This window comes from Heliconius melpomene, chromosome 6, assembly GCF_056956725.1.
Source record: "Heliconius melpomene rosina isolate 202511_hmr_F chromosome 6, ASM5695672v1, whole genome shotgun sequence".
In the NCBI taxonomy this organism is placed as follows: domain Eukaryota; kingdom Metazoa; phylum Arthropoda; class Insecta; order Lepidoptera; family Nymphalidae; genus Heliconius; species Heliconius melpomene.
Genome location: NC_140394.1, coordinates 2,460,876 through 2,485,609, shown reverse-complemented (window position 1 = coordinate 2,485,609; position 24,734 = coordinate 2,460,876). Strand labels below are relative to the sequence as shown.

Sequence of the window (24,734 nt, the reverse complement as noted above, 5' to 3'; positions counted from 1 at the left end):
ATCAAGAAAAATCCTATTGCAGTTAAGAAAACTATCTATTACAGACACTGAAAAGTAAAAAAAAGTCGTTAAAGAAATCGACTACAAAACAAAAAATAACTTATCAGCCGACTAAGATTTTAAATTTAGTGTTCGAAATTAAATTTTTGGTATCTTATAATTTTTTTATCAAAAATTTACTATCTTTAGCTTCCTCCACCCTCATTAAGAAATTCTCAAGTTTTCACCGAATTTTCGAGCCATTACGTGTTGAGTAGCGGAACTAAACGCCGCCCACACAAAAAATATGTGAAAATTTAACTTTAGTGGTAGAGGCAATAAGCAGCTTCACATGCGTGCGTGACTATAATATAGAATTTCATTTTTTTTTCATTTCCGAACGATGTCACAGATTACAAACGGTATCGACCAGCAACTACAGGTCCGATAATCTCCTGCTCATATATATACTTTTTCCTTCAAAAAAATTAAACGAATATCATGTCCAACGCATAACAGTCACTACGTCAATTAATTCACGTCAAAATTTCAACTTGAATAAGATGTCTGCCACATCGCCGATAAACCTGTATCGACGTTATAATTGGCATAATTTTAAATTTTGTATACTCAAACGATTGATTAAAAATAAACGAAGAAAATCATACTTAAATTATAGGTCTCTGTTATAATTTTAACCAGTGCCAATTTACTTAATAACTCTGCCGTTTAAATAACATGGTATTATTGTAAATTTTGGCCTAAAATTGATATTTCGTATCGTCAGGTTCATCTTTACACGAGCTTTCTTACGATTCTGCAATACATAAATGCGCATGCGCATTCACACCTTTTCCCGTCAATCACATCAAAGTACTTTTTAATCAAAAATAGAAGCTTCAATCGAACGTATATTAAATTAGTGAATAATTAAATGAATCAATTTAAGTTATGTAATATTTTTTAGTCTTAAGCAGACGAAGTATTTACTATTTCTAAAAAAATATCAGATTTTGTATTTTTTTTATTATTATTGAATTTTCACTCTATACCTATTATTAACGCGACCATTGTGGGTTCAACTCCACTCGAATTATTTTCCACTCAACACGCATTCTCTGAAAAATTTCGGCGGAACGTAAAGAACAGAAGGGAGAGACTTAACACTTAGTTTTCTCTGCCTACCCAGCTGTACGAGATACAGTCAAAAGTAAAAATCTAAAAAAAATAATTTAAAAAAAAATGCAAAAAATGCATACAGCATTACATTGACAATTGACTAAATGGGTGTCGCTATATAATAATCAATAGATACACTTACATGAATATTTATTTACATAATACATATGATCAACATAATGCTCTATTAATCCTTATTAAAATAAGATACCTCTCATTAAAATATGATAATTAAATAATCAATGTTCTGTCCACTATTTTAATATATTAAATTAAGAATCCAGTAGACATTCAAAAGTTATTCTAGTCAAGTATTTAAAGCTTTAAATGTATATTTTTTAAATTATTGTTTAAATTTTTTTCATTTTCAAATGTATATTTATTAAATTAGATAAATCATTTGAGCGTCTACTGACTCTTATTCTGAATAAAATTCAGAGCAGGAATATAATTGAAGGCCTCTTGATAAGTAAGCAATTTTACGAAATACATTATGGTAGTCACTAATAAATTTTAAAATTAAAAACATATCATGAATCATATAACATTTTTTGTTCCGTATTACTCATGAAGTAAGTAAACAAAAAATGTTGAAAAACCTCAAGAATTAATTAATATGCTACATAAACCCTCAAAATATGTAGTCACAATAATAAAAGGCAAATCATAGCCAACATTTCCCCTTCTTTTCTATATTTTTTATCTTTATCTGTTTATATATCTCAATTTGAAAAGATCGATTAATATGAGAATTCAAATAATCGAGTTTCTACAACGCCAAGGAGGAATATTATGGGCCATGTAGTTTACTTAAGACTGACTCGATATCGATATTTTGTATGTTAGCAGAGTTTAAAAGATATTGGGCATCTGGTTTGGTTTTCTTATGTATCGATTCATCTGATGCTTCACTTGTGATTCTCTTTCTTTTCTTAGTGTCCGTTTTTTCTTGCATTTCTATGCTTTCTACTTCTAAAACAATCTCTGTGACTCTTTCGCATACTTGTTTTTCACTTTTCAATGGCGTATCAATACTGGTTAGTGTGGAATCGAATATTTCGTAGCATTGTGCTCTTCGATCTTTCATTGGAGTGTAAAGATTGTCTAAATTACATATCGACCTCACAGCATCTTCAGTTTCTTTAGGGTTGTATTTAATAGAATCTTCTTCGAATAATACTTTAAAATCAGTAGATCGGAGTCTAATAGATACATCATCATCTATACACACCTCCATAGAAAATTTCTCTTTTAATTTGACCGTATCCAATTTTGGTACGAATTCGGCTTCATTAAATTGATATGTGATATAATTATCGCTCTCTTTATCACAATCGCGTACGGACAATTCTATTTCTTCAATATCCTCATCTTGGACTATTTGCAAGTTATTTGTGCTGCTATCTGATTCCAATTTATCGCTAACATTCTGTGCACTATTAGTGGGCAACGTTAAGCCGTGACTTGTAGATTGTACCGCCGTGTCTTGTATCTCAGTAGCTTCAAGTAAGTCTCGCTCTATTTTTTTCGCTGTCACTACATCGAAGCCGCGATTAACTAAATCACTGTGTAAACTTCCTTCTACATCATCTTTTTTCGATGTTGTTGATTCTATATATTCTTTTATATTGTTTAGTTCGTCTTCCACGTTTTCTGCAGGTTTAATATCACAGGATCCTTCTTCTGACCATCGTAGCGGTTGATCCGAGTCTGAATCTTGCGGGCAATCTTTTTCAATATCTTGGTCACTCTTAGATTGATCCGACGATGTATTATCAATATTATCTTGATACGTATTTGTATCTAATTTTCTTGGTGTAGACGATTTTCGTCGAGATTTCGTGGGAACAGCTGAAGTAACTGGTGTAATGTGGATTTTGTTTTTACTCGTTCGATTTCTTGATATCGATTTGGACGAAGGTGTTTGTGAAATGGACGTTTTCTTTTTTTTAACAGACAGTTCTTTACTAGGTGTTGTTTTGAATGGTTTAATTTTAATTTTGTTAGGAGTACTCTTTAATAAAAACGATTCTTTCTTAAAAGGAGATTTGACTGGTACTTCTTTCTTTTTAATAACAGATTTTGATTTATTTTTAGAGTCCGTTGACTTTGTTCTTTTATCTCGTGAACTCGTGCTTGCACATGTTGATGTAATAGGTATGACATCATCTTTGGTCCTAATAATTGGACTTCTGTACGAAACATTTCTGGTACATTTTCTTTGCGGGCGACTGGACCTCTCTACTTTCTTTTTCTCCTCAACTTTGGGCTCATCTTTCTTTTCCTTACAAGTATTTTTCTCTTCTACGATCGTCACGTCAACATTCAATATTTCCGGTACAAAATCCTGATCATCCGGTTTATAATACGAACCTCCACTCGAATAATCAGTTAGCCGCGACGAATAAGACGATGGAGTCGCTTGTACTGGTTTGGGAATATCTAAAAACCTTGGAGTCGGTATATTCATAATTTTTATATCAGAAATAGGCTCTCCTGGTAGATCTGGTCCTAAAAACTTCGGTGTTTCCATTTGTATGTCATATAAAACTTGTTTGTATGGCGTTTCTAACAAGTCTGATATATTTAGTTTGGCACCGATTACGTTTTGTAGTGAAAGACGTTCAGCGTCAGGTGTTTCTGTTCTATCATCACTGATATTCATTTTAATTTCATTATTTTCTTTACTTAAATTATCTAAGGTATTCCAATCAGATTTAGATATAATATTTACAGTTGGTTTAACTACATGTTCCTCTGTTTGTACCACGTTAACGGCAGGGTCTTTAATGAGATCCACAGATTTTACAGTTTTCTTTGTTTTCTTAGTTTTAGGTGATATTTTTTTCTTGCAACTCAAATCATCAGTTCTATCAATTTTCGACTTTACGTTGTTTTTCTCTGACATAGGTGTTTTCTTTTTAATAGTTCTTGAATGTTTTGATTTAGACATAGGCGTGGCTTCAATAGATTCATCATTTCTAATAGCTAGCATGCGTAACTCGGCATCCCAATTTCTTTTCTTCTTTTTCACATTATTTTCTTTTGTTGATACATTTATAACTTCGGATTCCACTTTTGAATCTTCTACATTATCAACATTTGGTATATTTGGGTTATCTAGATCAATAACTTCATTGACGACAAGTGTATCTGTCTGTTTGTCCTGTTCGTTTATAGTTTCATGTAAAATACGCCTGGGAGTGGTAAAATCTAAAACTCTAACATGTGAGGTCCTACGTGGTGTAGAACTAGATTTTCTTGTGGGTGGTAAAATATTTGGTGTGCTTGTTTTATTTGAAATCGCCATATTGTTATCTTTTGGTAATGAATTGTGTGTTAAATCTACTGTTTTAACAAGACTCATTTCAACTGGTATTTTAGGTTCTTGTGGTTTAATATCTTTTTCTTTATCTTTATATTCTTGTGTTTGAACTATATTTGGACTATTTGAAGAAACGTCTATGACTAATGGTCCTAAAGGATTCGGAATATTTGGTTGTGTTGTCGCTATTTTAATGTTGTTGCTTGATGAAGTTGTTATTATAGTGTTGTTCGGGGGCCCTGTAAATAAAATATATTTAGAGATTAATACTGTGAAGACATATAAAGATACTTTATATATATATATGTAGAAGCATCAGAAGGGGCCTCAAAGCGGTCTTGGCTGTTACTATTCATTTGTGGGCGTTGTAGCAACAGAGATGTTTTAATAAAAGTCACATTTATATTCTACAATGTCTTATTACTCGTTTACATAACAGTTTTACAATAAATATCACAAGATTAACAAAATTACAATAGATTAGGAGCCAATAGGTTAATTGGTGAACATCTCACGCCATAGCTGTCAACCAATGACGTCTGCTATAACTTGTGGCTACACCTACTACCCTATTCGGGGTTACCCGCTCCATTTTAAATATTCTTCTAATATAATCCATTACATAAATCAATTAAAATCGAAATGTAATAATTGCGAAATTATAATTAAAACTAATACATAGCAGCGCGTCGTCATATATATATACAAATACTGAAGTTATGGAGGTTTAGACTGGTTATTTAATTAAATGTTTAACATTAATAGAGGCTAGTGGTGTGACTGTAAACACGACCAGTTGTGGGATCGATCCCCACTCGAAGAGACGAAATATTTATTTAAATTTTTATTTCATCACTCTGGTGTCAAAGCAAAGCGCGGCGTTGAGTTCCGCCACTCAATACGCATCGATTTCTTCTTCTGCCTACCCTGCTGTGTATGGGATACAGCGTGAAGCAGAAAAAAAACGTATAAAGATACTAAGTTATAGCGTTGTAGCGACTGATTGTTAGTGTAAATCTTTACCAAAAATACATATTACCATTATTATCAACCAAGTGGGTATTTTATATTTACCATACACTAATATCAAAATTAAATAACATAATGCGATAAACAATATATATATTAACACGCTTTGTCTTGCTATAACAGCGAGGAACGTGAAAATAGTTCAATCCCCGAAAGAAGAATCGAACCTAAAACCATCGGGTTTACACAATTAAAATTAAAACTATTCATTACCTGATGCAGGAACAAGAATAATAGTAGGCATCGCCATAATCTCCTCTTTATTATATCTATAATTTCCATTTCCTCTATTATTGTTACCATTAATAACTATTCTTTGCATTTGTAACAATGGCGACGATATCCGCTGTAATGGCGGCATCATTAACATATTCTTTTTAACTACGTCATCTAATTTTACGTCTGATATAATTTTTATTTTTTGCTCATCTTCTTTTGGTTTTACTGGTCGGAATTTTTGGTGTCTGGTTTCTCTGTTTAGTGGTGTGGAAAGTTTATGTAAGAACTCTGGCTTAGGAGGTCCCTTGATATTTGTTATTGGACTTATATTTGTTTTGTTATCTTTTGTTGTGGTTCCCCTGTAAAAACATAATAACATATACTTGAAAATGTTATACTAGCGGACCCGGACGCCCCTTCGTCCGCTTGAACTATACGAATATTTATTAAATATACTTATGAAATTATTTTCAGTTTTTCAATACCATTGGTAAGAAAATATAAGCCTAAAAAATCAAAATTAGCTGAAAAAGAATAATAAGTGGAGACTCATTATTAGAAAAAATATCTATTATTATATATAGAGAATATTAAAGACATGAAAAAAATAAGTAACCTATGACCATCCCAAGACTCTCAAGTATCTCAGTATCAAATTTTATCACAATTGAATCAGTGGTTTGGCCCTGATTTCTACACAGACAGACAAATTTCTTTCGAATTTATAATATAGGTATGGATAGTATGTCAACTCGTAAAGTGTAAAAAAGTACAAAATTTACTTTTATTTTATTTTATATAGTAGAGAATATAAATAAATTTTTGAAATTGTAAACCTTCTGACAATATACTTATACATATAGTTTTTAAAAAATGGCTTTTGTTTCTCCTGAAATTTTGCTTCATATGTCCTGCATGGTTTACACTTCTAGCTGACAATTTAAGATTTTAAAAATAATTTAACTATTTTCCTTTTAGCAAATTGTAGAATAGTCACGAGAGACCCTAGAGTGCCACGCCGAGAGACGCCACTTAACACGCAATGCCTCCATAATTCGGCAGAAAGTGGGACAAATTTAGGGCAATATGATTTTCTATGCCTACCCTGCTGTGTGCGGGATACAGCGTGAAGCTGGAACCTAAAGTGAACACATTCAGTTCTCCAAGCACTATGAACTCAATCTTGAGCTTTGTATAGTTACCAAATCAAAGAAAAGAAAATTATAACCCACAATCGAAAAAGTGAAGAAAATTTAAACCCACAATCGTCGCGTTTACAGTGAAACGTTCTTTCACTGCGCCACAATGGAGTTATTATTATATTTTTTTTATTTTTGAAAAGGAATACTTACTGCACATTATAATTTTCTGAAGTACTTGAATCTGGAACTATAGGCTTTTCACTATCCGTGCTTTCTATAACATAAAAATACATTTAATTCCTCTTCTTAACATAAGGTAGCTTTTTATTAGTATATATATTTTATTCATTCTTATAAAAATGTATTGTATCGGCACTCAAACTACGACTCTTCACAACCGTCCCAGTTTTATGTTTTCTAAAAATATGATTCCTACTTGCAAATGAAATATTTAATATTTTAATACCTGCAAAGAGCTGTGGGGAGTCCTGCCCCTCCACATGCAGTGCCACGAAAATTTGATGGAAAGTCGGGTAGTAAAAGTTCAATAAGAATGAAGTGTCTTAACATTAGGTTCCCACGCTCCGTCTGCCTACCTTGCTATATGCAGGATGCAGTGTTAAGCTAAAACAAAATTAATTACCAGTAACTCCAATAGCAAAATCTTGAAATGAACCAGCATTGCATATAGATTTGTGAACATCAAAACTATTACTTGGTCTTTGAGCCAAAGGGTCCTTATTGCATTCTGTATTGAAAGTATTTCTTAAATTTTCAATCTTTTCCTGTGTTTCAATTACATTTGCCTGCAAAATGATGTATTTACAGAAAAAAAGGTTAACTACCTTAACTTAACTTAGGTAAACTACCCTTAACAATAAAATTTAAATGACTGCTTAGAAAAAAAACAGTACACAAGAATGTGTCATGGTAGGGACCCTTGTGTTAAGATACTACATAACGCCCAATAATTGAGACATTGCATATCGATTAATAGAATTCAACGCTATCATTTAGCCGAGCAGAGCTAAGAATTAAAATTAATTCATTACACTGAGCGGGAATCAAACCCACAAGCATTGTCACCTTAGCCAAACGCTGTCTCTCTGTACCAATACAACCTCATAACCATCTTAGATTATATCAAAAGTAAAATTATATTTTATTTTGTTTAAAATAAAATAAGCAAACCCCTTTGCCTACCCTACCATAGATGATATCCTGTATCCCGGGAACTAAAAGAATTAAGTAGACAAGAACCTTATTAGGCTAACTTACTGTTAATACATCCTGTGTATTTAAAATAACCTGTATTTTATCTTGATTTGCATCTAAAGGTACTTGAGATCCATGTGTTAAAACATTAGTCCTTACACCACCTCCTATATCAGGCACAGCCTGAGCATTGGGCGATAGAATATTTTCATTCAACACTTCATTGTTATTATTTTTCTTACTAATATTTACAGAATTACCTGGAAATGACAATTTATAGTGTTTATGTTCATATATGTTTTTTATTATTAATATTATTATTACCAGTGTATCGCTCTAATGTTGAGGCAAAGGTCTGCATTAAATTCCACTACTCAACACACAATACTTCCAGAATTCGGCAGAAAGTGGGGAATGGAGTGTATTAACACTAGATTCCCTCTGCCTACGGGATACAAGCAGAATGTGCATGCTGTGTGTGGGATACAAGCTGAAGCTGATTATTTATGTTTATGGTAGCACTATAGTAAGGACATGATTGATCTTTTATCATTTTCTTGATTATAAGCTATACATTATCAAACTCATAACTTTAACATGTTTACATTGGCAAAAAAAACCTAGTGGTAAGACACTCTGTTCCCCAAATGGTTAGTGCCAAAACTCAAAGCCATGTTTTTTCTATGGTACTGAGGCAAGGAAAATAAGTCATGCTAGGGGAAGTGAGAATTAAATTCATAACCATCATGTCTACAGTCAGACTGAGTTGCTGTGCCACAAGTCTCTATTTTTATTAAACTAAATAGATTTATATCAAATTTTAATTTGATATCTGAATCTTTCTTTGCTTTATGAGTTGTTTTTTTTTCATACTGCCAAATAAATTTATTGTCACATAACTTCGTCATAACCTTAAAAATAATTTTATAACCAAATTTTTGTAATTTTTAAATTTCAAAAGGAGTATGGAGAGACACAGCCAAGAAATATTTCATATTCATTTCCAATGTAACATTTCATTTTCATTTTCATTTGCTTTGCCTACCCAGCTGTGTATGCAACACAGTGTAACGCTAAAAAAAAGTTGTACAGAAAGAGTAGGAATATGAAAAGAATTAAGTTCCCAATGCAGACTCAACCAACAACTATGTACAATATGCATAGATGGACCCATCTCATATTTATATAACTGCCAATGATCTATTTTATATATTTACCAGGTAAATCTTCCAAAGGTGTGGTTTCAGTAGATGTGAGTAAAGGGCAGACAATTTGACTAGGTTGTAGTGTTGATAAGGGTTTAACAGTTCTCTTACAAATACAGGCACCCAAACTTAACGAACTACAGACATCACAGCCATTACTTTTCACATAGTTTTGCTTTAAGCTGAAATTTGAAAATATTAATATATTATTAATTAGATACATTTTTTGAGCATATTTGATTCATTGGGTTGAGCAGCAAGCAGCAACATAATGTCAGAACTTTTAAAAAATCACATATTCCCCAGAATGGGCCAGAACCCATAACCATCTCATTTATAATCATACAGCCATTGCACATTACAGCTTCAAAATGTAATAAAAATCAGTAGCATAATATCTTTACCTTATTTTTTCTGTTGTACACTCTTGTGCATGAAGTCTATTTACATCTACATAAGTAACAAGAAATTTAACAACTTCTAACAAATTTGAACATTGAAAAAACTTTTTACGTAGCAAATGAGGCTTGCAGGTTTCCACTGTCAACATAAATACAATTTTTATGTTAATATTTGACAATTCTGTTACATAACATAAAATATACAATTTGCATGCATTCTTAATACATTATTAATGAATAATAAATGTTACAGTATGTTAAAAGTATTCTTATTATATTATATACACATATATATGTATATTTTGGTCATATCCAAAGTTATCAAGAACTATAAAAAGGATATCTTAGTATGTATGATATAAATAAAATAATAATAAGTATGCTATAAAAATATCAAATAACATAATAAAAATGGTAAAAATTACAATAAATTTTCACAGCTCTATATTCTGCTAAAATACTCTTAAGTGATGTCATAAGAATTCTGTCATATTCATTTCTAAACACATCTAAATAAGGACTGGCTTGGAGGAACTCATCATAGGCTGTCATTAACTGCTCCTCAGCAAGGTATCCTAAAATTTAAGGCTATAATTAGCACTTATTGGTGAAAAAAATCCGTTAAATGAAGGATGCTTTTTACTCTCCCGCCAATCAAAAACACCTTACCTAGAACGAGTTTAGCCAAATCCTGCGATGGGAAAGGGGGTATAGCCATTTCTTTAATAGATAATGTCAAAAATAAATAAAGAACACATAATATCACGCATATTAATCCAATAAACGTGATTAATTCACAAAACTTATTTTTAAAAATCTAAACAAACACTATCAAACCACGCACTTTTCTGTCAAACAGCATTCCGTTTTACGTGTTTTTTATGTAAATAAAGACGAAGAAGTCTACTCTTATTATAATAATTTCACACATCGTTCATATTATAATAATTAAATGCTTTAAATATAATTTTTGTTAGAAATAAAAAAATATTTTTAAAATTAAAAGCTAAAATGTAAACTCAAATCTAAATTTAATCATTCTCACGTTAATATTAACTACTTAGTACGAAGAGCAAACGAATTAATGATGTGAATGATGAGTAGAATGTAAAGACATTGATTATAAAATTAACATGTTATACTAGAATCTCGACATACTTTTATGTACATTCTATAAGGAAATTGTATTAATTGTTTAATTAGCAAAAAATTCTCATAATACACATATTATTCTTCTCCGTTTACCTCTACGAGTTTACTTTTAGTAGCAGAACATAAAACTATCATTGGCAAGTATATTATGTTATGAATTCTTTAGAGTAGAATTTGATTCCACCGTATTAGCCCATGTAATTAAGACCGAAATAGTTGAAATATGTGAGTAATTGTTTGCAATCCCACGCTAAAACAATTAAAGTTAGCAATAAAAAACCGTTAACGCATTCACAAAAATACAAGCGTTTATTTTGCCAAATTCGCCGTATAATCAAAACATTTCTGATACGTCCCGTTGATATAGAACTAGAAAATTTGCGAAGAATTCATAACTTACAGTACAAATAAAAGAATAAATATGAAAATTAGTAATTTATATGTAATTAAATCTGTTGTTCTTTCCACATAAAATTATGCGCCAACAAACTTAAATTAATCAATTTTCATAAGTTGTACTTGACGTACAATCATGAACCTAGTGCGGAACCCTCAGAACTCCGACTCGCAATTGATTGTTTTTTTTTGTTTCCTATCATCACTTGAAGTAAAAACGTGACATGAAATGAAAGCCGACTTTTGTTATGTTATTGAATTTTGTTATATTTGGTAATTTGGCTATTCGGCTGGTAACACTACCATACTGAATATTGAATACACATTCAATATTCAGTATGATCGAATATAATTACTATTCCTTGAAAATCTATTTTATACCTCTTCATTCATAGAGATTTTTATATTGACATTAATCAATTACCATATTAAAGAAAACCGTTTTTTAATTAAAAGGAATAAGAAAGACAGAGTTGAGGATGTTATTAACGACAATATAATTGTGTTCATATTCATAATAATATAATAATAATAAAAAATTGGACCCTTGTCCCGCCCTCGGAAGAGTGGTTTTTTTATATTTTTTAAATATATTTCTTTATAATAATTTATATTTAAAAATCTTAAATTTATTCACTAATTTAATAAAACTACTTATATTCAGATAAAAAGTTAATTTTCTTGAATGAATGTTTTAAATATTTGGACATATATATTTCATTCATTCACGTTCATTCACATTCTATCATGGCGGTTATTCATATCGTCATCTAGTTTGTCATATTTTGTATTTGAAGTTTTCTAACACTATTTATATTATTTTGAAATTGTACTTATTGAAACATTATTTGTATTCATTTATTGTTATACTTAATAGAATCTCAATATGAGTTCTACTTCATCTACTGCTCTTTTTGCGTGCTCCCGTTGTTTTTCAAGACACCCTTTTGAAGAGTTATCGCCAGGAGAACAACTCTGCAAGGTAATAAGCCTTTAGTTATAATTAATTCATTTGACCTCTATCAGCCATACTTATTTGTGAAAAATGAGATTTAAACTGAAAAACTTGTTTTGTTATGTACAACGTTTACAGTTGTTTGACGTCAAATGTGACGCTGTAATTTTCTGGGTATTTCAGGAATGTCGTGGCTCCTTCCCCGTTGTCAAGTGTACATATTGCCGTTCTGAGTTTCAACAAACAAGGTCAGTGCCGTGAGCCAAATCATATGATTCATAAAAAGAAAGTTTTACTTACACATTTACTGTTACTTCATATTTTCATTTAAATCGTAATCATTGATTCCTTATTAATGCTAAATTTATTTATTTTAAATAATTCAAAACATAACAAAAATACAACAATATAAGCTACATAAATATAAAAAACTTAAGGGTAATAATTATAGACAGTAATTCTTTGCATTTACATTTAATGATTAAACAATTACTTTGGATTTCGTTTGATGAGAAATATTAAAGCAAAAACTGATTAGAAAAGTAATAGTATAGGTAGTTAGTTAATTTTATTTTTGAAATATTATTTTTTATGAGTGACAATGTAACACAAAAATATTAGTATTCATTAAAATAATCTTTTTTGTTAGCTTCTTTCTTTCTTTAATTATGATTTTTAAAATAATTTCTCACATAAAATTCAGTCGGTAAAATTCTGCGGATTAAATATTCACTCATAGATTATATTAAAATATGTATAATTTTATAATTATTATATAGTTTTAATTTTTTAATTTATGGTGACATTAAACTATTCCTAATATAACTAAAAAAAACAAGGTAGATTGATGTTGTATTCTCCATATCAGGGTAGGCAAAGGGAACTCATTGTTAAAACACTACATACATCTAATTTTAGCTGACAATAATATCTGTATAAAAATTAAAATATAACTTATTCATTGAGTGGATATTGATGCAAGAAATTTCATATTATACTCAGGCTATGAAATGTTTATTAATCATATTTTGTTATAAACAATTATTTTTAATTTCAGTAAATCAAACACATCATCAATTTGCAAAAAATGTGAAGCAAATGTGAAGGCCTATGGGAAACCAACAGCATGTGAATATTGTAATATCATTGCTGCATTTATTGGTAAGATTTTCAGATGGTGTATTTTGGTTCAGACAAATATTACAATTAATACTTTACTTATAATGTGATTATTAGGGATGTAGTGAAACTTGGTAACTGTAATAAAAAATATGTGATATTCCAATTTAATAAAAAAAACTGTTACTGTAACTAGATGTAATGTAAAAAATCTGACAATTTTAAATATGGGTATAGTTTAAATGTTGCCTGTTATGGTAAACTTTTGATTTTGCCAAGCTGAGTCATTGCCTCTATTATGAAGTGGTGATAAACACGAAATACTTGTTATACAATACAAAACTATATCTATATTACTTACTTGGTTTTTTGTTATTTACAAATTTTTAAAATATGAATGTAACATATGTTCGATAGTTAATAAAAAAAATATATGTTTTTATATTTGCAGGCAACAAATGTCAACGTTGCGCGAATTCGGAACGTAAATACGGTCCGGCGGTGACGTGTGAACAGTGCAAGCAACGGTGCGCCTTCGACCGACACGATGATAATAAGAAGGTACCTTATATTTTTATAAACACTTGTACTTTTTTTTTTAAACATATAATGATTTTAAAGTAGTGGGATTTAAACCCGCGCCTCTAGGAAACCGGTTGCAAAGAGGTTTTTCTAGAAGAAGAAGAAAAATATTTTTCATTCTATATACAGTGGGAAAAAAAAGTATTTGCACACCTAATTTTTTTGAATTTACACGTACAAAAACACAGAATGATTTCATTTAATTATTGTATTTAATAGCTTAATCTATATATATTTGGAATCGATTATTAAAAAATCTTAGACAATAGAAGTAATAAAATGAGATGAAAAAACACCTTTTCTTAAAGTCAAAAAAATATTTGCACACCAACCATTCTCTTGATACAATGTTATTCCCGCGATATTTTGTCACTTTAGGTAAAATATGAACATCGCTTGTATACATGTGAACATCTGGAAACGTATCCTGATATCGAGACTTTTATTTGGGGTTCAGAAAAAATCTTGAAGCCAACATGCCGAAAGAATTTGAACTGTCGTTATCAACACGTGAAGAAATTATTTTACTCCGTAATGAAAGTTGAAGTTATCGCCAAGTCGGGTCAAATTTAAAGTTTAATTACTCGACTGTGTAGTATATTATAAAAAACCGAGAAGAAATGGGTAGTGTTGAAAATAAGGCAAGGTCCGTTCTTGCGAAGAAGCTCAGTACGAAAGAAAGGCGACAAATTTTAAAATAGGTACAAAATAAACCATTTACAAGCTCTCAAAGCTTAGCAAATGACATCGCGTCAAGTTCAGGTAAGGTTGTCTGTGCCCCAACTGTAAGAAACGTACTGGGTAATGTTGGTCTTCGCAGCAGAACAGCGAGGAAAAATTCTTTCATAAGTGAGGCCAATATAGAAAAAAGTCTAACTTTCGCGAAAGAATACGTAACACCTTTAAAATTTTGGAATAATTTTATTTCTTTCTGACGAAAGCTAATTTTATCTTTTTGGATCGGACAGACAAGGATTTGTGTGACCTAAGCCAAGTACTGAACTGCAGACGAAACATGTGCACAGTACAGTCAAACACGGCGGTGGTCATGTGATGGTTTGAGGCTGCATGACAGCAAATGGTGTCGGAAAGTTGGCTTTTATCGAAGAAATAATGAAAGCAGTAGATTACGTTAAAGTGTAGCGCGATATTTTATCTTGCAGCGTGTCAAAATTAGGCGTAAGTGAGACATACTACTTTCAGTAGGACAATGATCCTAAGTATACAGCTATGAAATCGTAAGGAATGGGTGTTGTACAATGCCCGTAGAATGCTAAAACTCCGCCATAAACGCCAGACATCAATCCAGTTCAAAATTTATGGCATCTGCTGGATTAAAATGTGAAGAAAATGAAATTTTTAAATAAAAATTATGTGAGGCGTGCTTTGATGGAGAATTGGGCTAAAACCCCGATTTAAACAACGTCCAAATTATTGGAATCGATGGCAGGGAGATTGCAAGCCATCGTTGATGCTAATGCAATGCACACAAAATGTTATGTGTCTTTTCTTTCACTTATTATTGATTTTTTTACAAAATACGTACAAGCTGGTTGGTGTGCAAATACTTATTTGACTTTAAAATATGTGTTTATACCGTCTCATTTTTTCATTTCTATTTTCTAGGAAATTTTATTAACCAATTTAAAATATATATAGACTAGTGGACGCGCGCAGCTTCGCTTGCGTATTTAAGGGTGAATTCTAATAACCCATGAAACATGTGTTCAATGAAATATTTTTAAGAGTCTAAATTTTAAATTTTATAAAAATCGGTGGCGATTTAAAGATTTTTCCATACAAACTTGCAACCCCTTTTGTGCACTCTTAGGGGGTGAATTCTAGAAAACTATAAAACATATGTTCAATTAAATATTTTTAAGAGTCTAAATGTCAAATTTTATAAAAATCGGTGGCGATTTAAGAATTTTTTATACAAACTTGCAACCCCTTTTGCACCTTTAGGGGGTGAATTCTAAAAAACCATGAAACATGTGTTTAATTATATACATTTAAGAGTCGGAATTTCAAATTTTATAAAAATTGGTGACGATTTAAAAAAAAACCTATACAAACTTGCAACCCCTTATTTGCACCCTTAGGGAGAGAATTCTAGAAAACGATGAAACACGTGTTCAATTAAATACTTTTAAAAATCTAAATTTCAAATTTTATAAAAATCGGTGCCGATTTAATTTTTTTTCCATACAAACTTTGAACCCTATTTCACCCCTTTAGGGTTAAAATTTTTCAAAATCCTTTCTTAGTGGATGTCCAGATAACAAAAGCAAACTTTTGTCCAAATTTAACGTTTCTACGCACAGCGGTTACGGCTGTGCGTGCGTCTTACCTCAGTCAGTGAGGACAAGTCCTTTTATATATATAGATTAAGCTATTAAAAACAATAATTAACTAAAAGCATTCTGTTTTTTTGTAGATGTAACTTCAAAAAATTAGGGGGTGCAAATACTTTTTTTACCCACTGTATATTAGACTTTTAGTTGACAGATAGACTTTTTGACATAAAAGACCATTGTATAACAATTAAAGAAGAAAAAAAAGAAGTGTCTTAATGTGGAACGGAGTGTCTTAACATTAGGTTCCCAGGTGGTACCCTCTGCCTACCGTGATTTGTGTGGGATACAGTTGAAACCAAAAAACTGACAGTTGAAAAAACACTAAGACTATTGATGAGGTATTTAATTACTATATTTCATTTTCTTCTAGACCCACTATATATGTATATCACAACAAATGTATTTTAATCTATGTAAAAATAAATATATTGCAGGTGGACGGAAAACTGCTGTGCTGGCTCTGCACGCAGTCCCTCAAGCGTGCGCTGGCGCGTACCAAGCAACACCTCGCTATTGACAAACACAAGCATAGATCACACAAGTCAGTTGATTTTGTATTAAATATTTATAATTCACGCTGTATCCACATACACGGGTAGGCAGAGCGAATTTGGGAACCTAATGTTAAGACATTCCGTGTCCATTAAGACACTTCCGTTTCCCGGTTTCCGCCGAATTCTAGAGGCATTGCGTGCTTTGTGGGAGAACTCAACTAAATAAAATTGTTTATAAACTAGTAGCTTAAGGCATTTTGTTTTCTAAGCATCGCCTAATTTCCGTAAGATTTCTTGTCGAATGGCGCTTCTTAACGCCGCGCTTTCTGCCAGCTTCGATATCCAATATTAAAAAAAATCTACACTTTCAATTGCATCCTCATAAATTTTAGTCTCGTTACGTTTGAGTTAATAATAAATTTTCCGTTATATTATAATCAAGAACATAATTTTTCTATGATTACTTTCTTATGGCTCACACATATTTTTCTTTACTTGTACAGTAATAGAACCAACTTTATCTCTCAATATTATTAAATTGAACACAAAAATAAAATATTAAGCATTAAATATATGACGCTGCTATCAGTACAAGAGGTGTAGGCCACTTGTCAAAAATTATACAATAATTTAGGCCAAGGAAGTGACGATACACTTAGCTTAGCATATACATCGGCAACCGACTTCTGTAAGATAAGAAGATCAATTCTTGATATCATGAATATTTTTGTTGAGGCCATTGTGGCGAGTAAACGACTAGCTGTAAGGATGATTTTTGTTCAGACTTGAGTTGATTTGACTGGACTGGACTCGGGAATTAATGTGCAAAGAAAAATATTAAATACATGCCTTAACCTAGTTTTTTTTGTATCTACCCTTCAACATACAGATTATTTTTTAAACTACTGAAGTTGAAATTACAACCTTCAATGTAAATGCAATTAAATGATATATTAGAATGCAAAAGCCTTACTATGCAACAGGTCAAAAAGCAGTCACAAGGACAAACGCAAGTCAGACATGATGAAAATTAACTCAGGCGACCTCTCTGATTCACAGCCAATGGAGAAGAAATCCAAGTTGAATCCTTTACAAGGTATGCACAGTGTTTGTTATTATCAATATTTTTATATTTATATAAAGTAAACTATTTTAAATACATATGATTCTCAAATGAGATTTTATTTTCATTTAATTCGTATTAAACTAAGTAAATTTTATAATATTTATATTAAATTTTATATAAAAAAATTAACAAGGATTCTTTCAATTTTATTATTTTAAAATATATATATTTATAACTGAAAGATTTTGAGAAAACCGTTTAAGTTTAATTTTTTTTTTATGGGGAACCTAAACACTGATAACATCTATCAAGCTTTACAGCCAATTAAAAAAATATATTTTTTAATCTTATTTCATAAACTAAAACAAAGCATGTCGTTGTATATCTGGAATTTGAGTCAAAAATGGTGAACGGAGTGCCTCGACACTAAGTTCTCTCTGCTGACTTTGCTATACATATGTATGTGGTATACAACGTGAAGCTAAAAAAAAAAGGTTATAATTAAAATTAATTTTAATTATATAATATCTATGAGTTTGTTTATAATTTTTATCCTGCGCGATGCGAGAACTACGTTAAGGTGAAAGAAAAAAATGTTAAAAACATTTTTTTAACCAGCTTTACTAACAAAGCTATAGCTTGCGACAACGTGTCTGACTAAAAAGTGTGAATTGTCTTTTTTCATCTATTCATTTAATTTTTTTTGTTTGCTTTTTTAAATTTATTATTTAATTCTAACATTTGTATTATGGATTTTGTTTCAAGTGTTAATTTATAATTCCATATACATAAAACCCTTCGACCGGTTGTCTGTCGTCGCTTCAAAACCTATTGATTTTATGTTTGCGTGAGTAATGTTTTTGTTTTTCTTTTATTATTTCTTTTGTTTTCAACTAAATAGAATTTTTCCTTATAGATATGTACTGTTTGTTAGGTGAATTAGACCCAAACAGTTCTGACCATGTGGTCGCCATGACACAATTAAAGGAGACAATAGCGAGCTTACAGAAGAAGGTACAGCAGAAGGATATGGAATTACTTTCCAAAGATAAATTGGTATGTCGCTTTTAATTTTTATATAGTGATGCGTTTATTATTGTATGCTTGATGGTTGTCGATTTGATTTCCAAATGAAGGATCATAGTAGAAATGTATAATTTTTTGTCTGAATTGTAGTTGAAGAGTTAAATGAAAATATTTCCAATGTTCTAGAAATACGCAATAAGAATCATAATAGCCAATCTATATTCCATATAATAATATTTAATATGTTTGTCTCATATTTCAGATAACAGAATTAAAAGCCCAACACCACAACGACACAACGGACCTACGGAATGAAATGAAAAACAAGGAACGCTTAAATGAAACAAAATTCAACCTGATGAATACAAAAATACAAAATTTACTGAAAGAAGTGGCAACACTGAGCAAGTCTGCAAAGAAAAATAAAAATACTAAATCTGCGCTTGCCGCTACTGAAAATAGTGGCAGTGGAACCGACAGCCCTAGTACTAATTAGATGTTTATAGAGCACCTTGATTTAATTTATTGTATTTGTCTTGTTGTCATGAATCCACATTTTCAGTATAGATTTCAATTTAGGATGTTTCTTACTTTTGATTATTTTTTTCCCTTAAGTCAATAAAAGTCAACTTGCTACCTTACTGTGTATTATATATATATTTTTTTTGTCTTTATAATTTAAGTACAATAGTATTAATATTTTTGTGGAATAAATATTATCAGTGAAGTTAATTTAAAGCGACGCAATAAGGGTGGTACAATAATGAAAATCGAGTTGATAGTGATATTTCAATGGAAAATCGACATTTTCCTTTTATTTTTTTTACTCTGCAAATGGTTTCATTTGTAGATATATTTTCAATAATGAGTATAAGTAGGTTTTGTATTTTTTTTGTTTACTATCTATATCTATCTTAAGTATAAGTGACTTACCAATTTTTTTTATGTTAAATAATTTATTTTGTTTGACTGTGCGTGATTTATTTATGTAAGGTAACTCATGCGGGTCAAAAGTATTCAGTTTCAATGTTGCCACTTCTAAATATAAAATTTGACTAATAAATTAAAAAATAATTTAGTGTGGCGACTAATTATGAAGACACAAAAGTCGAGATTATTTTTGTATTTATTTTACAAATAATTTGAATTTGTACCTGCTGACCACATTAGTAAAATTATAAACTAGAATTAATGTTAATGTTTTTTACTTTATTTTGACAACTTGACACAACTTTACTTTTACATTTGACATAATTATTGTGGATACCAAAATTAGTTTTTATATACAGGGTGGAAGAGGCTGCGCTTCTTTAATTGAAACTGCATATAGGGTAAAAAATTTCAAACCCGAAGCTAAAGAAATTAATCAAGATGCCTCAACAGTTTGGACGTAGGATTTTTTTTTCATTTCACGATTTTTCTCCATACCTGTATTTCGTGTGACGCACACATACACATACTACTACAAAAATACTACTAAGCGTTGCCAAACTTCTACTTTTCATTCGTCAAAACAAAACCGAACGAGAAAGAACGATATCTCGCGTTCTTTTTCACGCAATTACCTATTTATTATAAATCTAAATAACGTTCAAACCTCTTATTAAAATTGTTTAACAAAATCCTACTTTAAGTCAATTTATTATATCACCTTTATTATGAAATTATTTAGAAATACTGCATGGTTATTGAACCACCCACAAAGTTATATTCAAAATTTTTAACACACAAAATGATATTGAACTACGATAGATAGGTACTTACATTTAACATTAGTTTTACATCGTCGTTGTCGCATTCTCCTTTTACTATCACTAATATTTACATCATAAGTAATATTAAAAACTCAACATTTGTTTGAAATGTCTTAAAAAATGTATGTTTTGATAGTACACTCAAATACTGACACAATAGTTTCACATTTGAGAAAAATACTCAGTAATCACATCATCACGATCACGAAACATTCATCACGATTTTAGAAATCCGATTAATGATAAAATTAATATTAAACAACATCCAAATAATTTAAAACACTTAATAATTATTCAACGTATAAAATCGAACAAAATAATGTAAATACAACAGAACTTAGCCGTTCCGCGGCTAAGTTCTGTTCTCACACAGATAATTAAAAACATTGTAATAGTTGCCATTAACTAAAATACTTATCGAATATACTATTAAATTTTTTATTAAGATTTTCATTATTATTTATATTTGTATGATTATTTTGATAGAAAATCGTATAAAAATTAAATATTAAACGAGTTTTATAATGTTACACGAGGACCTGCGAAAACTCAATACGAAATAAATTAATATTTAGTAATTATTTGTAAATAGTATTGATAATTTTATTAATTATTTTAATATCAAATCATGCGTAAAAAGTATAATCTACATTTATTATGAATTATAGTGTTATATTGCACAATCAATCAATATTAAAAATGAATTTTGTTATCTGTACAAAGACACCCCGCTCACGCCGCACCGATTACCGGGGATTCCCATAGAATCGGTGCGGCGCGTACATTCTGCGCAATAGTAGTTGGGTCGGACTATAGCTGAATGCTATTTACTAAACCATATAAATACAACGGGTTATGGGCCCAGACCACGTCGTAACAATAATAAAGAAGATTGCATCAATCGTAGAAAATTAGAAATACTGGAGAGATTAAAACAGCGTTACTTCACGCGACGCTTCGGCGTTGGTATTGAAATTTGGAGGTTAAGTTGCCGGGAAGGAATAAAAAAGAAAAACAAGCAAAATAAACAATCACAATGAAAAGGAAACAGCACAGTAATAAAACTGGAAGGAGTAAAAAATTGGAATGCTTGGAAGTTCCAAACCATAATACTACTACGGGTGGAAATTGTGTCATCATCATCTGCATTTATTGTAAAAAGAAATGCTACAATTAAAAGAAATATTAAATGTTTCAAGTGTAATAATATGGGTCATTATCGAGCTGAATGTAATGTGGACAGAAAATGTAATATTTATTGTTAAAAAAAGTGAAAAAAAATGCAATTATTGTAATAATTTTGTAAACATGTTAAAAATGAGTGTTAGTTTAAAACGGGAACATAAAAAATGTGTTTGTAGTGCAACAAAAGTAAAATTAAAAACCTAATAGAAATAATTCAATAAAAGTGTGTGTAAAGTGTATTCCTAAGTGTTGCGTTAATTTAACATCAGCTCGCCGCCGTTGCCTACATACCTACGCTAGTTGCTGCGACTCGATTTCTTGAATGAAGCGTGTGCGACGTTGCCGCTTTGACAGGTAAGTGTGTGAGTGATAATATAACACTTTACAAATGGCGTTTTTTTTTAAAACGATTATTTTATTATTTATTTTGTTTGAAAAAATAACTTTTTCATTTTTGGGAATTATTTTTTTTCTGAATTATATTAGGCTTTTATAGAGTAGTTAAAACTGTGGTTTCATTTAAAGTGGTGCCGTCAATTCCACCCTGTATACACGTATCGTCATATCAAGTGTTGTGTTACATCACTAGTAGCTACATGTTTCTTAAATAAAAAGACAAAAAAAATATTTTCGTAATTTGATACGAATATTGAGATCGTCGTGGCGCAGCGGTAAAGCGTCTCTAACGTCAGGTTGTGAGTTCGCTTCCCACGTATAAAAGTACATTATTTTAGTTTCCTCGCACTGGTAACAAAACGCGGCGTTAAGTACCGCCTCTACTCAACCCGCAATGTCGCGATAAGTCGGGGTCAGAGATAGGATATTATGTTTGACATTGTTAGTTTAAAGACAGTATTAAAACGACTACTTGAAAATTTACTATATAATGTGACAATTGACTGTATTTATTTAAAAACATTTATTTCAACTTTTTTTGAATACTTCTAGAATTTTTTATAGTATATTTTCAATTGTCGCTTTAAGTGTATATATGAAAATTAAATGAATCATTGCGATGTGACAGGGGTGTTAGCCGGCTTAGGTTTAAACTATTATGGTATGGTATGTTTTAATATGAATGAATGTAAAACAGGGACCTTCCATTAATTATTTAGCACGATTTTTTTTTACCTCTCTCCCGCCCTTGTGACAGTTGGTTACATTTGCAAGTCCTCCCTACATATATATTTTTTTTATTATAATATTGAGTAATAAATCAATTAAAACAATCAGTGGCGTAGCTAGGGTATTTGCTGCCCGGTGCGGCTCGGGGGACTTGATGCCCCTTTTCTGTTGATGAGTTCTAAAAAAAAAAGGTAATCATCGACGATGACTTTTAAAAGAAAAAAACAAAGTGATCGTCGACTTTGATGCCCCTTCCTGTTGATGCCCGGTGCGACCGCCCCGCTCGCACCCCCCTAGCTACGCCACTGAACATAATAAAGAAAACAACAGTTTAATACGTAGATATTATATTTTGAATCACGTAATTAAAGACATATAATCCCTTGTAAGACATTGTCACAATTTGTCGACTATTAACATATGGCGCAATTTTTGGATGGTCCCCATATAGTTATAAGATAAAATGAAAAATCAAAGATCTTTTTACAGAAAACTTTAGATACTTAGAGTTATTTATTTGCAACTTCGATCAAATATGAAAAATATATTTTAAACTTTCCAAATATGTCTTAGGGCAACACTAAAGTTAGTGAGTTCAAACGAATTTATAATTGTGCGATATTGACATGTTAATATTATATTAAATTCCATTTGACTGAACTAAATAGATAAAATAAATTAGTGAATGTAAAATAAATACAATAAATGATTTTAATTTTTTTTTATTTGTCACCCTTTAAACCTTTTTTTATATGTAGAATGTAGAAATTTATTTTAAATATGAAAAAGTATTCATTTATAATATAAAAAAGTAAAAAGATACATTTTCAAAGGTCACATTTTATGTTCACTTTCCTCCTTTCGTCACGAATAGTAGATTCTAATGTCATGTTTTGAGTTAATCTACCGATTAACACAAAGGTCTTATTTTAAATATTTTAATACCCTGATTCTTTTGAGTGGATATATGATATAAATTATCTTTTTTTATTACTTTACAATATTGTACTTAAAAAATATTTCAATATGAGATAGACACGTGTAAAGTGGTTAAAATTCTTGTAATAGTTTCATATTATATAATGTTTTAATTTTCATAACTTTTAATGTTACATAAATAAAAAAACAAATCTATACTGAAAAATAAAATCCATACATATCACTCATCAATAATTTAATTATGTTCAATGACGTCAATACTTTAATTAATGTTCATTAAAGAGACCATGTAAAAAAGAATAGTAAAAATTTGCATAAAAGTACTATCGCATGTTACGTAGTAGATACTATTTACTAGCTACCAAAACGCGGCTTTGCCCGCTTTGAGCTTTATTATATCTACAATATTTATTTACTATACCTACATTCGTTTTATATTAATAGGTTAAAATTTGCGTCTAACATTTGTTTACATTGTTTATAATTTAGTTGGAAGTAATAATAATACGATTTACTACGCTGTCTATCTCCCGCTTGTACTTGTCCATCACTTCATTATGGTTTCGACGGTTATGGCACGTCTTGTAAATTAACAAAGTAGAGCTTGTTTTTAGAACTATTTTTAGAATTATTAAACAAGGCAAGTCTGACAGTATTTTTTTCTATATTTTTCTATATAAGTAGTTATGTTTATATATTGGTTATTTTTGTTATACAAAAAAAACAATACTGAACTGACCAAATATTAACATTTCCATAGAAATTTACAAAAAATGATAATATACCATAGCAGTAAAAAATATATTTTAAAAGGTTTAAGCGTACTTTTATAGTCGTATGAAAGGATGGGGTCATAGTATTCGTGCCCACCTCAGAATTGCCTGATGCCT

The 24,734-nt window shown here is 30.5% G+C and overlaps 2 protein-coding genes across 8 annotated transcripts; one reads left to right on the top strand and one right to left on the bottom strand.

Annotated features, from left to right (window-relative positions):
• Positions 1-1,291: 1,291 nt before the first annotated feature.
• On the bottom strand, positions 1,292-10,560 carry LOC146538067 (uncharacterized). 2 transcript variants are annotated; one of them, XM_085186371.1, is made up of 9 exons: positions 10,364-10,560; positions 10,120-10,269; positions 9,698-9,833; positions 9,306-9,475; positions 8,152-8,348; positions 7,517-7,679; positions 7,084-7,147; positions 5,726-6,090; positions 1,292-4,722 (listed from the first exon to the last, which is right to left on the bottom strand). In XM_085186371.1, the coding sequence occupies exons 1-9, from the start codon at positions 10,410-10,412 to the stop codon at positions 1,949-1,951; spliced, it is 4,068 nt and encodes a 1,355-aa protein (XP_085042497.1). In that variant the 5' UTR covers positions 10,413-10,560; the 3' UTR covers positions 1,292-1,948. The 2 variants fall into 2 exon arrangements, with proteins under 2 accessions (XP_085042497.1, XP_085042498.1); XM_085186372.1 differs by having other exon boundaries at positions 10,120-10,282; positions 10,364-10,501.
• A 1,422-nt stretch (positions 10,561-11,982) lies between these two features.
• On the top strand, positions 11,983-23,620 carry LOC146538066 (protein FAM76A-like). 6 transcript variants are annotated; one of them, XM_085186763.1, is made up of 8 exons: positions 11,983-12,224; positions 12,381-12,445; positions 13,255-13,358; positions 13,768-13,877; positions 16,690-16,796; positions 17,733-17,845; positions 18,732-18,871; positions 19,104-23,620. In XM_085186763.1, exons 1-8 carry the CDS (start codon positions 12,129-12,131, stop codon positions 19,335-19,337), a joined length of 969 nt encoding a protein of 322 aa, XP_085042889.1. In that variant the 5' UTR covers positions 11,983-12,128; the 3' UTR covers positions 19,338-23,620. The 6 variants fall into 6 exon arrangements, with proteins under 6 accessions (XP_085042889.1, XP_085042893.1, XP_085042891.1 ...); XM_085186767.1 differs by having other exon boundaries at positions 18,759-18,871; positions 19,104-20,036; XM_085186765.1 differs by having other exon boundaries at positions 18,750-18,871; positions 19,104-20,036.
• The last annotated feature ends 1,114 nt before the right edge of the window (positions 23,621-24,734 follow it).

Coding starts and splice junctions, on each gene's coding strand:
- LOC146538066 (XM_085186762.1), top strand. CDS start 12,129: ATGAGTTCTACTTCATCTACTGCTCTTTTTGCGTGCTCCCGTTGTTTT. Junction 13,878..16,686: donor GACACGATGATAATAAGAAG/GTACCTTATATT, acceptor ATAAATATATTG/CAGGTGGACGGAAAACTGCT. Junction 17,846..18,731: donor CAAGTTGAATCCTTTACAAG/GTATGCACAGTG, acceptor TTTTCCTTATAG/ATATGTACTGTTTGTTAGGT.
- LOC146538067 (XM_085186371.1), bottom strand. CDS start 10,412: ATGGCTATACCCCCTTTCCCATCGCAGGATTTGGCTAAACTCGTTCTA. Junction 10,270..10,363: donor TTTGGCTAAACTCGTTCTAG/GTAAGGTGTTTT, acceptor CTTAAATTTTAG/GATACCTTGCTGAGGAGCAG. Junction 7,680..8,151: donor ATACACAGGATGTATTAACA/GTAAGTTAGCCT, acceptor ATCATTTTGCAG/GCAAATGTAATTGAAACACA.